The sequence below is a fragment of the Typopeltis vanoorti genome, chromosome 6 (assembly GCF_054136105.1).
Source record: "Typopeltis vanoorti isolate ZY-2024b chromosome 6, IOZ_Tvanoo_1.0, whole genome shotgun sequence".
Classification (NCBI taxonomy): Eukaryota; Metazoa; Arthropoda; class Arachnida; order Uropygi; family Thelyphonidae; genus Typopeltis; species Typopeltis vanoorti.
The window spans coordinates 49,780,568-49,794,785 of record NC_143554.1 but is presented as its reverse complement, the minus strand read 5'-3'; the positions used below and the strand labels follow the sequence as shown (position 1 = coordinate 49,794,785).

At 34.4% G+C, this 14,218-nt stretch overlaps 1 protein-coding gene across 3 annotated transcripts in view; it reads left to right on the top strand.

The window, feature by feature from the left end:
• LOC150105441 (peroxisomal carnitine O-octanoyltransferase-like) overlaps nt 1-14,218 on the top strand; it is a 311,316-nt gene that overhangs the window by 165,128 nt on the left and 131,970 nt on the right. For all 3 annotated transcript variants that reach the window (XM_090394815.1, XM_090394814.1, XM_090394813.1), the window contains exon 8: nt 12,598-12,699. In XM_090394815.1, coding sequence (XP_090250941.1) covers nt 12,598-12,699 — 102 coding nt within the window. The remainder of the gene's footprint in view (nt 1-12,597; nt 12,700-14,218) is intronic.

Here is a 14,218-nt window from a genome sequence, read left to right as displayed (position 1 = left end):
CAAAGTAGGTAAATATTATGAAGGGATTTTAACTATGCCAGCATAGATTGGAAAGAGGAATTTGCATGTGATAATAAGAAAATTGAATATTGGAAATTATTCAGGGAAAGTTATCTGAGATGTGGTGAAAGGAACACAAGATTTCTATTGGGTTATAGCATCAGAGGATGTCACTATAAATGAAATCATCCATCTCTAGCTGGTGAGAAAGATCATGTGATATTGACTTTAGGACAAGTAGGTGTGTGGAAGTTTCACACATGTCTAGTCTCATGTCTATGCAAAGCTGTACATACATTTCTCCATTCGTTATAACCTTCTACAAGCTACTTGATCCAGTAGATGCAAAAAGTTTGCAAAAAAAGCAAAAAACAGAATTTAAAGTTTCGGAATTAAGCTCGTAATTTTTCATCAATATTTCCCCATTCACCTGGATCTTCTGAATTTACAGAGACTATCAATGAGTTAGTTTAGTGGTCATCTACAACTAAATCTTCTCCTAATTTTTTTTTCACTTAAATCATGCATCTTGTTATCTTGTTCAGTAGTTGCAATAGTACTTTCATGCACACTGGATGATATGCACGGTTCTTCAACTCTGATTTCTGATGTATCAAGTTGGTTACAATCTGCATCAGAATATTTTAGTATTTTAACAAATTTATTAAGAGCCCCAGTTTGTTTCTTAATATCTGCTTCTTTCGCAGCATGATGCTTATGATTTTGTGCACCAGATAACTTTTTTTTAATTTTTGATTCCATTTCTATTTTATACCCACAAGAAATTATTACACAACACGACACAGAGACGAAATAATAGTCCGCACTGCACTCCTGTCAGTAGCCTACTGAGATGTGTACCGCATGACTGGTTAACTAGCAACAAATGTTTTGTACGAAAATTCGTTTCTGCACATAAAAACCATTCACCATTTCACTTTAGATGGTCTGTAACATATAAAAAGTTGGCATCCCTTATCCGCTCTACCAAAGACCAACCACTTCCCCTAGACCTACCTGGTGTATACCAGGTCCCTTGCAGCTGCAAATTGTCCTACTTTGGCCAAACAGGCAGAACAACAAATATCAGGATTTCAGAACACCAAGACTACATCCGGTTTCACCAGTACAGCCACTCTGGGCTGGCAGACCATGCCTTAGATACCCACCATAAAATTCGTTGGAAGAAAACAAAAATAATCCATCGCAGCAAGTTTAAATACGAAAGATTATTCAAAGAATCTTCAGCAGCTCTAAAAAACGTTCCTAACCTCAACAAATTTGGGTGCATGAAACTGCCCCAAATTTGGGAGACTTTCATTATGAGAACTTCAGCCCAACTGCCAAGACTACCAAATTAGCCTGCAAGAGGGCACCATTAGGACTTTAGGAACAAAATTAGTTTCTTACTTTCTTCCTCATTTGCTTTGTTAGTTCCTTAGTGCACATACCATATCTTTATGTTCTTGAAGATGGCAATGTGACATTGCCGAAATATAGAAGTGATTCATTAAAGTTATCTTTAATTAATATACTTCATATGCGTTGTTAATTCCGTAAATTAATTACCAGTTATGTCTAACCAACGTATAAGTCTTACTACTACGAATTATTTAATATACAGTGATTATATCTATTGTATATATTTATATGTTTATGGTAAATATTATTTTTATAATTGAGCTCCATTCTTTAGAATACACAAAATGTTGATTCTTGAAGTCAATGCACTATCATGGATATGAATCTGAAATATTCTAACCAACTAAAATAAAACTATAATAGTGTTATCTTTGGAGTAAGATAACGCTATTATAGTTTTATTTTAGTTGGTTAACTGAATATACGAGGGTGGAAAGGTCTGAAAGGTTTTTGGCCTTGACTATAGATGACAACACTATCGCCAAGATTTTTTTTCTAAGTTGGTACATCTGTCATAAGCATCCATATGAAATTGAAAGTCATTCTGTCAAGTAGTATTTCTTTTATACAGCTGTCTGAAGCAAAGTGTTGTCTGTATCCCTTGAAATGGATAAAATTGAGTATCATCTGGTTATAAAATTCTTTGTAAAAGAAGGTTTAATGCCAAAAGAAATTCATTTGAAGTTCATAAAAGTTTATGGGCACTCTTCTCCTTTGTTTTCAACAATTAAGAAATGGGCTGCCGAGTTTAAATGTGGTTATATTAGCCTTGAACATGATCCACGTGAAGGACATCCAAAAAGTGTAACAACACCAGAAATCATTGATCAGCATGATTTGGTATTGGATGACCTGTGAGTCAAAGTACATGTAATTGCTGAGACTATAGGCATTTCAAAAGAACATGCAGAATATATTTTGCATGAAGAATTGCAAATGAAAAAGCTTTGCTCAAGATGGGTGGCACGCTTGCTCACAGCAGATCAAAAACACACTCGCATGAAAATCTCTGAACAGTGCTTGGAGCATTTTAACAACAATAAAACTGATTTTGTGCATCGATTTAGGGTATGCGACAACTGGGCTATTCACAATGGGCGACATTCATGTGAGCGACAGAAACTTACAAATTTTTGCTCGCTTAGCAGGGATACAATTTGGTGGATATTTTTTGGAAATACTGGTAATATAAATATGGTTAAGACTTATGAGGTTATAAGTTATGAACTATGAGTTATGAGTTATTTCCACATAATTGAAAAAAAAAACTAAAAATAATCCAGACCTAATCTGACCTAAGCTTACCTGCATAAATTTGCCTCCAGTGTAATTTTCGATATTAAAAAATTTTATTTTTTTGGAGAACTGATCATTCAAAAAACTTACTTTCGAAGAATTCGTTTTCGAAGAATTATATCATATATCAATATTTGTAGGATCATTTAAGAAAGAGATGATTAAAAAGAGTGGTCCAAAAATGATTTAAAAATGAAAAGGTATAATTGCCCCACATTAAAATAAAGAAAAAATATAGTTTTTTAATTAATTTATTAATATTATTTTGTAATCGACAAACATGTTTACAGATGTTACATATATATACATTAAAACAAAAAAGTATCTGAAATTCAAAACAAAATTTTTATTTTAAATTTATCAATTCATATTATACTTAATACTTGAAGGACAGTATAATGTATGCAATACCACGCAAATATTATATCATATTTTCCCTATCGTAATTTATAACTTTTTTTCAAAATTCTTTGGTCAGCATCATCGTAACGTCTACATTTGTGCTGATGTTGAAAACCTGCTACTGCTCTTTCATAATCAACATCATATGTTTTTTGAATTTTTTTGTAGTCCATTTATAAAAATCCATAAATTTGGATGACTTGTGTTGCTGCCAAAGCTCAATTGCAATTTTCGATGACAGGCTTCCTCAAAATTATTTGTCCTATCACTTCCATTTATTGTTCTTTGGTACACAGACCAAACCTTTTAGGGAAAGATCGGTAGAGCCCTGGTTCTATTATTCCTTAGACGCCCTATGTATGTGTTCGTAAACCATTCTAAAATTGCATAAAATTCATTGGATAAATGATTCTCAAGTTCAGAAATAGCGTAAATAATATCTTGTTCTGGAACAAAAGCAAGTGAAGTGATCATTTTTGAATTTAAAGCGAATTGCACATCAGAATTGTATCTGGTTAAAAGTTTGCATGAAGCTAAATGCTTACGAAGATGTACGAGATGAAAAAAGCAAACATTTATGTTAGCTTGCGGAAATAAATATATAAATAAATACATAAAGCTTGATGAATGGCAATGTCATAATCAACATTTATATTTTTGGGAAACCAGTAATGGCCTCATTTCATGTATCATATAAAATAATTTTGTGTATGTTTCAAGAATCTTATTAGGTAGTAAACAATACAAAACAGGGAAAACAGGACCTCCATTCTTTCTAGCCAAAATAACAAAAATTTTACCAAAAAGAGGGGGCGAAAGTAAAAGTGTGCCATTCACAAATAATTCATTCATTCATACTTTGGTTCCACCTTACATAACTTTCGCAACCAACAATTAATATTGTTGTTATGATATAAACGAAAATATTTATTAACTAGCTGACTCATTTGAATGTTGAAAGTTTATTTATCACTAGGTTAGACTATAATAAATTTAGTTTAATCCTTTATCCCTTGTTTGCTCTCACTGGAATAAAGGATTAAACTAAATTTATTATAGTCTAACCTAGTGATAAATAAACTTTCAACATCTTTCTCTAAATCCAGAGTAATTTAAAAAAAAAGGTGGTAAAACTTTTGGCAACTCCTATAGGTAAAGATGACTTTGCTACTGCTTCTTCCTGGTATCTCCAACTCTGGGCCTGGCTCCCACTGAAGAGACCTCAATAAAGGTCGAAACTAGTCTGGGTAGTGGCCAGTCCCTTAATGCATAACAGTATACATATCCACAAGGAGATGTGTTTTGCATTATGGGAGATACTGGGATAGGAGTGTTGGTATCTTGCTCCACCTTTGCTACGAGTTGCCATGGTGTGCACTACTTACCCAGGTAAGATAGTACAACACTATATTCAGTCCTGAAGATATTTTCAGGTGCAAACTTGTTTGCTCTCACTAGGATAAAGGATTAAACTAAATTTATTATAGCTGACTCATTTTTTGCATGGGAAATTTCAGTATAATTTCTATGCAATTTCGTAATTCTACACAATAAAAATAAACTTAATTATAAATGAGATTTTTCAAATTTTATGTTTATACCGTTCTTTTAACTCGTTTCTCAAAAAAAATTATTTAAATTTACTGGGTAGGTAGTAGATCAATAGAATAGAATTGCATATTTGATGTATTATTTTGTCGTCCTGAAGTCCGGCGCCCACTTGGCCATCGCCCAGTTGACCGTGTCCCTTGATTTATTACTATGGATGAGATTTGAATTCACCATTACACACCAGAATCCAAACAGCAGTCAAAACAGTGGACAGAAGCTGGTTGTTCAGTGCCAAAGAAGATAAAATTGGTTCCATCAGCAGGAAAGGTCATGGCATCAGTATTTTGGGATGCTAAGGCATTTTGTTTATTAATTATCTTGAAAAGGGTAAAACAATAACTGGTGAATATTATTCTGATCTTTTAACTAGACTAGACAAAAAAATTCATGAGAAAAGACTTGATTTGCAGAAGAAAAAATCATCTTTCATCAGGACAATGCACTTGCCCATAAAAGTGTTTTCACAATGGGAAAATTAAGGGATCTGCACAATGAATTGTTGGAACATCCACCGTAATCCCCAGATTTGGCTCTCTCTGACTTCTATCTCTTCCTAAAACTAAACCTCTTCCTCTTCAGCATTTTTCTTCATATCAAGAGGTGATTGCAGCTGTAGGGAGGTATTTTGCAGATCTTACTGAGAACCACTACAGGAACAGGATAATGGCACTGGAGCATCGCTGGAATAAATGTATTAGTCTTAAGGGAGATTATGTTGAAAAATAAAAATAATTTTGAAATTATAAATTTGTTTTTTCGTTGTTAGGCCGAGAACTTTCAGACCACCCTCATAAATATGTAGATTGGATATAGGTGGGGAATAACATAATTGGAACAACAAAGCTCTCAATTTAAAATATAGCAAAAATACATCATGAAGTGGTATCTCTTCTTGAGGTGACTTACACTGAAAGCAGAGGAAAATCTTAGAGAAGTCTCGTTATGTGAGAGAATTTATTTCTGTGTGGCAAGTAAAAAGAAGAAGGACCATGGAAAATGACTTAAGTGAATCTGGATGGGAGAAAAGTGTCAATATGTGCTAGAAATAGCCAGGTTGTTAAGTGTTTGCTTTAAAAGTATTTGTTCTTGGAATACTTGTTAGCATTATGAATGATGAGGGGCAATTGAATGAAATAATAGGGATCAATGAGTTAGAGATATTAAAGCTATTGTGCAAGAGCTTGAGAGAAGCTTGCAGTGTACAAGACAGTTAGCATTTTCTTATCTGGTCGTTTAACTTTGTTCTGAATACATTGTTAAGATATTTAAATATCTTAAAATCATTTTGTTTATGGGAAACATTATTGTTAGTTTACTTGATTGAAAATTATTATTATTATTAACATCTGACCTCCATGGAGTCAGTGACTCATCATTGGAGGTGCACACTATCACACACACAAAGCTCATCCAATCGTGCCCTAAACTAATTCAATGTGCCTACATTCACAACATTCAGGCAAAGCATTCCACTCGCCAACCACTCCATGTAAAGAAACTGCTCCTCACTCCTCTGTGTATACTTATATGGTTTCCGGGGATGGCCTCTTGTTCCATGTGTTAAGGCTTAAGTGCTGTGAGGACATCATGTTGGAGGTCTAATGGAATATTTTCAGCACTGAGAAAGGATTAAAACTAATTTTAATGCTTCCAGTATTTCATCTCAGTCACTGAGACATCTTCAGGGATTACAAATAACTTTTGTAACAACACATTTAAATACAATACACTGCTAAGTGAAACACGTGGGTTACTCTAAAGTCCTATCTTGTTGGTGTGCCCAGATAGGACTAGGTGTGCTGTGGGATCTCTAATAATTAAAGTTTCCTTGATCTCTGATAATTAAAGATGGGTCTCTATCTTTAATTAAAGATAATTAAACATGGGTCCCTCCCCCCAATTTTTACATGGAAAATTTTGAAAAACGAGCCATAGACTCAACCCCTCTCAAACCTTCTATCTGGTTAAGATATGTAGATGATTTGTTCTCTATTTGGTATTATGGCCCAGACACATTAAACTCCTTCCTCAATCATCTCAATAGTCTACATCCAAGAATCCAGTTTACGATGGAAAAAGAAAATAACAATAGTTGACCCTTCCTAGACACCTTAGTACCTTAGTAACATGCCTTCTTAATGTTAACCTTTCCTTCTCTGTATATGGAAAACCTACTCACACAGACAGATACATTCGCAAACTCTCCCACCACCACCCCTCTCAACAATATGGATTTTATTAAAACTCTAACCAGTAGAACCCACAAGCTTTGTTCCAGTGGAACCTCCCTTTCAACCAAACTCGACCACATATACAACATCTTCCTTTCCAATGGCTACAGCAATTACAGAATTTTAAAATAAATAATTAGTTCTTCTCCCATTCCCTGTCCACCTCTTCAGAAGGACTTCAGAAATGCCATCACCATATCCTACATCCATGACACATCATAAAAAATAGCCAGGCCCTTAAAAAAGTACTACCTTCACACAGCGTTTAAGCCCCACCGTAAACTTATTATCCTTATCTGTTCCACCAAAGATCAGCTCCCTCCTCTCTCAGTGCCTGGAGTATATAGAGTACCCTGTTCCTACAAGCTGGCTTATTTCAGACAGACATGCAGATCAGCAGCCATCTGTTTAGAAGAACACAAATCATACATCTGCAATTATGACTATGATCAATCTGGCCTTGCAGACCATGTTTTGGATACAAACCACAGAATCTCCTGGAGAAAAACCACCATGCTCCACCATAGTAAATTCAAAAAAGAAAGACTGGTTTTAGAATCTGCGGCAGCATTCAGAAATCAACTGAATTTAAATAAATACAATTGCATGAAACTTCCCAAACCTCCCTCTATCTGTTTATGAGAACTTTGCAACATTGAATTGGCAACTCTACTCCTGTTTCCATTCCTCAATGCATTCAAGTATTCAAGTCCTCTTGTAAAGCCACAACGTCTGCTCTATTTTTCATAGTTCTTCCCAACTTTGCATCATCTACAAACACTGAATATCCACATTTAAAACCTCCATAATATCATTAACATACAGATTTTTAAAAAGCAATGACCCTAAAACCAGATCCTTGAGGCATATGTATTTAGGCTTTTGAAAAACATGAACTTGTCTTTATTTGCCATACCTTTTTGTCCACTGGTTATAATGCCAAAAAGATCTACACATTATCAGTCCCTTTTATCCTCCTTACATCCATTGCAACATAAAGAATACAGTAATGGCAGAAATATAATCTCTGCACTACTTTCAAGCCTCATTTGAAGCAACTTATTATATTATGGTCAGACTGGGAGATCTGCTAACATCCACACAAATGAGCACAAAATATATATCTGCCACCACATCCATGGTCAGTCATATCTTGCTGATCATGCCTTTGGATATCTTGCACAGAATCAGATGGAAGAAAACTATTATGCTCTATCACAATAAATGCAAAGACTCTTTTTAGAATCAGTAGCAGATTTAAAAATTCAGCCTAATCTTAATAAATATGGTCGTGTCAAACTTTAATTCTTATGCCTCCTGCTCATCAGCTAAGGCTAGCCAACAGCACCATTAGAGGGCACCTCTCATCAGACTTTAATCTTTATATAGTTTAATTTCATTTCTTCCACTTATTGTTTCTTGTGTGTTTTATTGTGATTTTAACATTGTATTCCTGAAGATGCTGCTGTGACAGAGCCGAAATGGTGAAATGATTAAATCTGCTGTTTAATTATTTTTCTTTGTGTAGTTATGCCATTAAATTGTACCTTGAGGCATAGGTACACTATATGCCTCATAAGACTTTAATCTTTATATAGTTTAATTTCATTTCTTCCACTTATTGTTTCTTGTGTGTTTTATTGAGATTTTAACATGTATTCCTGAAGATGCTACTGTGACAGAGCCAAAATGTTGAAATGATTAAACCTGCTGTTTAATTATTTCTCTTTGTGTAGTTATTCCATTAAATTGTATTTTGAGGCATAGGTACAGTAGTGACTTTCCTCTTCTGGGATATTGCTTCCTATACACAACTTGCTGATACCTAGGACACAGCTAGTCTCAAATGTAATAAAATTATTGCATTAATTCCTCTTGTTTCTAATACTTCTAACATTCATATATAAACATAACAGATCATTTCTGGATCTATAACAAGTATTGATATCACTTGTTAGATGTGACTTCTCCATGATTTTTTCAAGCCATTCCTCTCTCTCTCTCTCTCTCTCTCTCTCTCTCTCTTTCTCTGATTACCCATCCCAGTACCCCCTTCAAAGCCAACTGTTCTCCCTACTTCCCAGGCCATCCCATTCCTTTCTTGTCTACTCACACTTTTACTTCCTCTTTGAGCATCAACCTTCTTCACACTGTGTTCTCCTGTCTACCTTGAGCTCCCCCTGCCTCCCCATTTCCCTATATGTCTTGCACACTTATTCTACACACTTATACTACCCACTTCCCCATTTTTTATTCTCTTCAACTTAGATCCGTTCTCTGCGCTTATTACTCTTCCTTTAAGCAGCAGCCTCTGCACATGACTCACACGAAAACCATTCAAATGTAGTCTTCCATTCTTATACAGTTCTATTTGTCCTTCAAACTCATCCCACACATTCACAAACTGCATTCCTTTCTCTTCACAGATTTCTGTTAACATATCATTCATAATCCTTGCTTTCTACCACCTCATATTATCATTGTGATATCTGAGCAACACACTGACTACCCTTCCTATTGCACTATTATCTTTTATTCTCTTCAACAAACTCCTGATATCCAGTCTTACATTTTTACTGGTTTCCAGTCAAGTCATTTGTTCCTACTACCACCACAACCACCACCACCAACTCTTTTGCTCACTAACTCCTCATATCTGGCCAATCACTCTACTCATTCTACCTACCAGAAAACAAACTGTACATCTTCTCATTCACCATATCTTTAATAATTGAATCCCCATACGAAGCCATTCAGGAATCTTTCACTATCTCTTTCATTCTTAACTGAAAATTTTGTGCTAAGTGAAAATTTTACTTAAATGAAAATGTATTGTTTTTAATTATTTTAAACATGAATAGTATTTCAGATTTATTATTTTCTGGAAATGAAAGTTAACAACTGAAAATTGTCTAAACAAGTTTCTTGATTGGCATAGCTTCTGTGTAATTATCTATCTCACTATTCCAACTTTTTTTAACTATCAGGTTATCAGTTATTTATAGATAATCTTTGAGTTTTATTATTTAAGCTCTTTATATGCCATGCTATCAGTGACATTTTTATATATTTTATCTATTAAATATTTATGGTCCTTGATTTGTTTTTGTAGAAAAGGAAAAACCTCAAGGATGGTATGATTTACTGCATGTTTTAATACAAAATATAGCTGTTTCATATTTCTTGGTTGAATTTTAATACATTATTATTATGATATAAATGAATGAATGAAACAGCAGCATAAAGGCTATTCAAAAGCTAATAGAGATTGATTCATGCAAAACAAAATATTTTATTCATGGGAGTTTTTAGTTTAATCTCTATTGAAGTATGATCTGTTATGCAACAATCACTTTTTTGTTTTTCTTTTTCAACATTCTACATCTTCTGTTTTCCAGCTAACAAACTGTTAGCTGGAAAATAGAAGTATGTAGTTTTGAATGAACTATTTACTTCTGTTTTGAACAGATGCAAGTAGTTTTGAATCCCTCCATGGCCAAGCCCAGAATAAGATTCAAATGTTTGTGATGGATTTTCATATGAATATTATTATTATTATTATTACATGACACCTCGACAAACTCAAGTTTTTCACCCTGCGTACAGTTAAATCATGTGTAGGTGTTCTCATGGCTGATTTTCCTGTATGCAGGATGAAAAACCTGAGTTTCTGGGGGGGGGAGAAATCCTGCCACCTCTGTATGAGATCGGCCAACTCGCCTTCGATTGAAAATATCTTTAAGGTGGTTAGGGATTTTCATCATATTGTATGAAACTACCATTCATCTCATTGGAGGCCTTTAGTTTGGTCTCTAGAGCAGATTCCTAGCTTATTTAATCCTTAATCTGCCCATAGTGCTATGTTCTCTGGGTTTCCAACCATTCATAGGTGGAAGTCACAAAAAAATTAATTGAAAACACCTCTTATAAACAGTTTGGTGAATAACTAAAAGCAGTTATATTTTGCGTTATGATTTTTCCATCATAATTGTTACTTTTAAACATTTAGTTGAGGGAGCCTTCCTTTTAGTTCCCTGAACAAAAAAAGAAAGAAAGAATATGAAGGCATATCAGTTTGACATGCAGGCTTTGAAATAAGGTGTTTGGTTATAACTTGCTTCACAAAATACATGTAGTCAAGCATTGTGTGTGTGTGTGTGTGTGTGTGTGTGTGTGTGTGTGTGTGTGTGTGTGTGGCAAATCTTCTAGTCCACACTTGCTTTTCAGGTTATTGTTTTCTGAAAAGCCATGAAGCTGACACACCATGACTATGATAAGAGAAGTTATAATATACATGGATATGTTCAGCAAAGACAGGTATACCCTGCTGGCTGTTCATACTACAGATAAATATTCAGTCATGGCACTTCTTTGAGCAGTATTTATATATTATATTTATTGATTGATTATCAAGATAATTCAAGAAATGCTGTGCATGCTATTTCATGTCCTTTGGCCTATTGACCTGGGGTCATATTCCTAGAATCATGCCATCGAGATTTTTTTTATTTATTTCGTTTGGCCTCCAAGGACTCCAAAGACTCATTGAGGGAGGACACTTACTCTATAGCTCTCCGTCTCCACCACTCCATCCACCAGCTGCTGAACCTATACTGCCATCATCATCTACTGCCCACCACCACTACTACCAGTATTTTTTGTCTGTAAATTGCATGTGTCCTGAAGGACTGATTTGTCTGTATGCAGGATGAAAAACCCGAGTTTCCAGGAGAAAAAACCCTGCTACCTCCATATGAGATTGGCTGATTCGTTAGTGTATTCACTCTCCAGCTAACAGGCATCAAGTTCAAACCCCAGCATGAGCATGGATGTTTGTGGTTGTCTTTAGGTGAGAGAATAATTTCATTACTGGTTCGAGACCACCCTACTGCTTATTTGGGGTTCTGAAGTGGTTGGAAAAGTTCCATGTTTGGTTTCTTTTGCAGAATTTCTGGACTATTAAAATATAAATAAAAATAATAAAAAATAAAAGAAAATCTGTAGCCCACCCATGATAGTAATGTATTACAGGTTTACAAAAGTCTTTCATGGGTGGTAGTCCCATTAAAAAATTATGAAGTTTATATACTTTGTTTTTTCAGATAAAGTTGTGAGACCAGGCAGTACATGTCTGTTTAAAATGTATAAAATCATAAGAGCTTGAGAACATGGAAATTAGCATAATAACCTTCTGCAGTGTTATGTCTGAAATGAGTGAATGCCGACCTAGGATTTTTAGATATATGAATGCAACGGACAAATTCCAAGACTGGGTTTAGAATGAATGATTTCAAATCATATCTACAGGAAGAGGGATATTTTATAGGTATTTTTCAAGCAACATTAAATTACTGTGTGGAGGCAGGCGGGTTATTTTCTCATGATGTCATTAGCAGCCTCCCAGTGAGGAGATAATATAATAGATTAAAATATCCAATAACAAATGCTGATCAACAATTAAAAGTTTAATAACGCATGTAGAAAATGATGGTTAATATATGGTTCAATGAATAAATGATTTAGGGTACATAAAGCTGTATTCTAGTCTAGAATTTTATATATGATGTTAATTATAAATCAAAAACTTGAAAAATATCAGACATCTTTTCTTTCCATTGAATTTGACTTCTTTCAGGTAATAAGACAGAACTTTGCAGGTGACTGCTGCAATCGATGGGCAGATAAATCACTTGGAAATATTGTATATAAAAATGGAAATTTGGGATTTCTGTCTGATGTAAGTATTTATTCAGCAGATGTGAGATTGTGTGATTTTTTTTTCTTTTTAAATTATCTTCATTTAGAGTGCAGTAAAACATTAAGGATTAATATTTCCTTGAATTTTTCACTTAACAATTTGGTGAAGTGCATGTTTTGAATATAAACAGCATATGAGCCCATATTTTAGATATATCATCTACATTGAAATTGTGAGAATTCAAATGTTTTTTTAAGCCTATCAGTCCTGGTTATCAAGCATGTAAATTTCAAGATTCTGTAGTGCATTGTGAATTTACACCAGATGGCAAGGATATAGGACATGTTAATAGCAGCAAAAAAAAAAATATATATATGTTTTTGATATATTAGGGTTTTTGCTTTAATTTTACAGGAAGTCTAATCTAGGTAAAACGTATTGCCTGGGGAAAGTTTACACTTGTTGAATTTGTACTTTGCAATAATATTTTAGTATATCTTGTTAGTGTCCTTTGTGCAGGGTTTAAATAATGATGGCTGCTGCAATTCAGTTTGCTGAAACATTATCACCTAGCTACCTCAATGTATGGACAGTGTTTTACCCAACATACTACAAGATTTTGTGGTATGTGACTTGTGGCATGTTTGCATACTGGCAGTTAGAAATGTAGCAGGTAAGAGACCAGGCAGTGCATGTCTGTTTAAAATGTAGAAAATCATAAGAGCTTGGCAATATGGAAATTAACAGCCTTCAGCAGTGTTATGTCAGAAGTGAGGGAATGCTGACTTGAGAGAGAGAAAAAAAATTAGTAGTATGATCAAGGGTGAGGAATATGAACATCATGTGAATAAGAATGAAAAATTAGGGCATGTAGTAGGTTTGAAAGATTGTGTTGATTAGGATGATGAATTTTGAGCAATAATAGAGTACTTGGAGAGAGAGAGAAATGCACTGAGAGAGAAGTGAAACATATGAGTAATTATTTAAAATAAAGAGCCAATAGGCTTCATTTCGGCGATGTAAACATTATTTAACTTAAGGGGATATTAAATCTCGCATTGTTTTAAAGCCGAATAAGAAACTCAAAGATTGGAATCAAAGCGTTTCATGCCAAATGTAGTATCAGCGACTACTAGCATAAGCTAAAGCACGTAGTTCAAGTACGTAGTACAAACTAGGGCAACTTGTAGCAAAGGTGGGGAAAGTTCTGATCACTATTCTTAGTATTTCACATAATGTAAAACCCATCCCCTAGGAGATGTATGATGTTATACATTATGGTGGGAGGTCACTACCCAGACCGGTTTCAATCTTTATTGAGATCTCATCAGTGAGTAGCTAGACCAAACATAATACTAAGGGTATAGCGAAAAGAACTTATATACTCTGCTATACAAGTTGTCAAAAAGGTGCACTCATAAATTATTTAAAATAAAGAGCCAATAGGCTTCATTTCGGTGATGTAAACATTATTTAAATTATGGGGATATTAAATCCCACATTGTTTTAAAGCCGAATAAGAAATTCAAAGATTGCAATCAAAGAGTTTCGTGCTGAA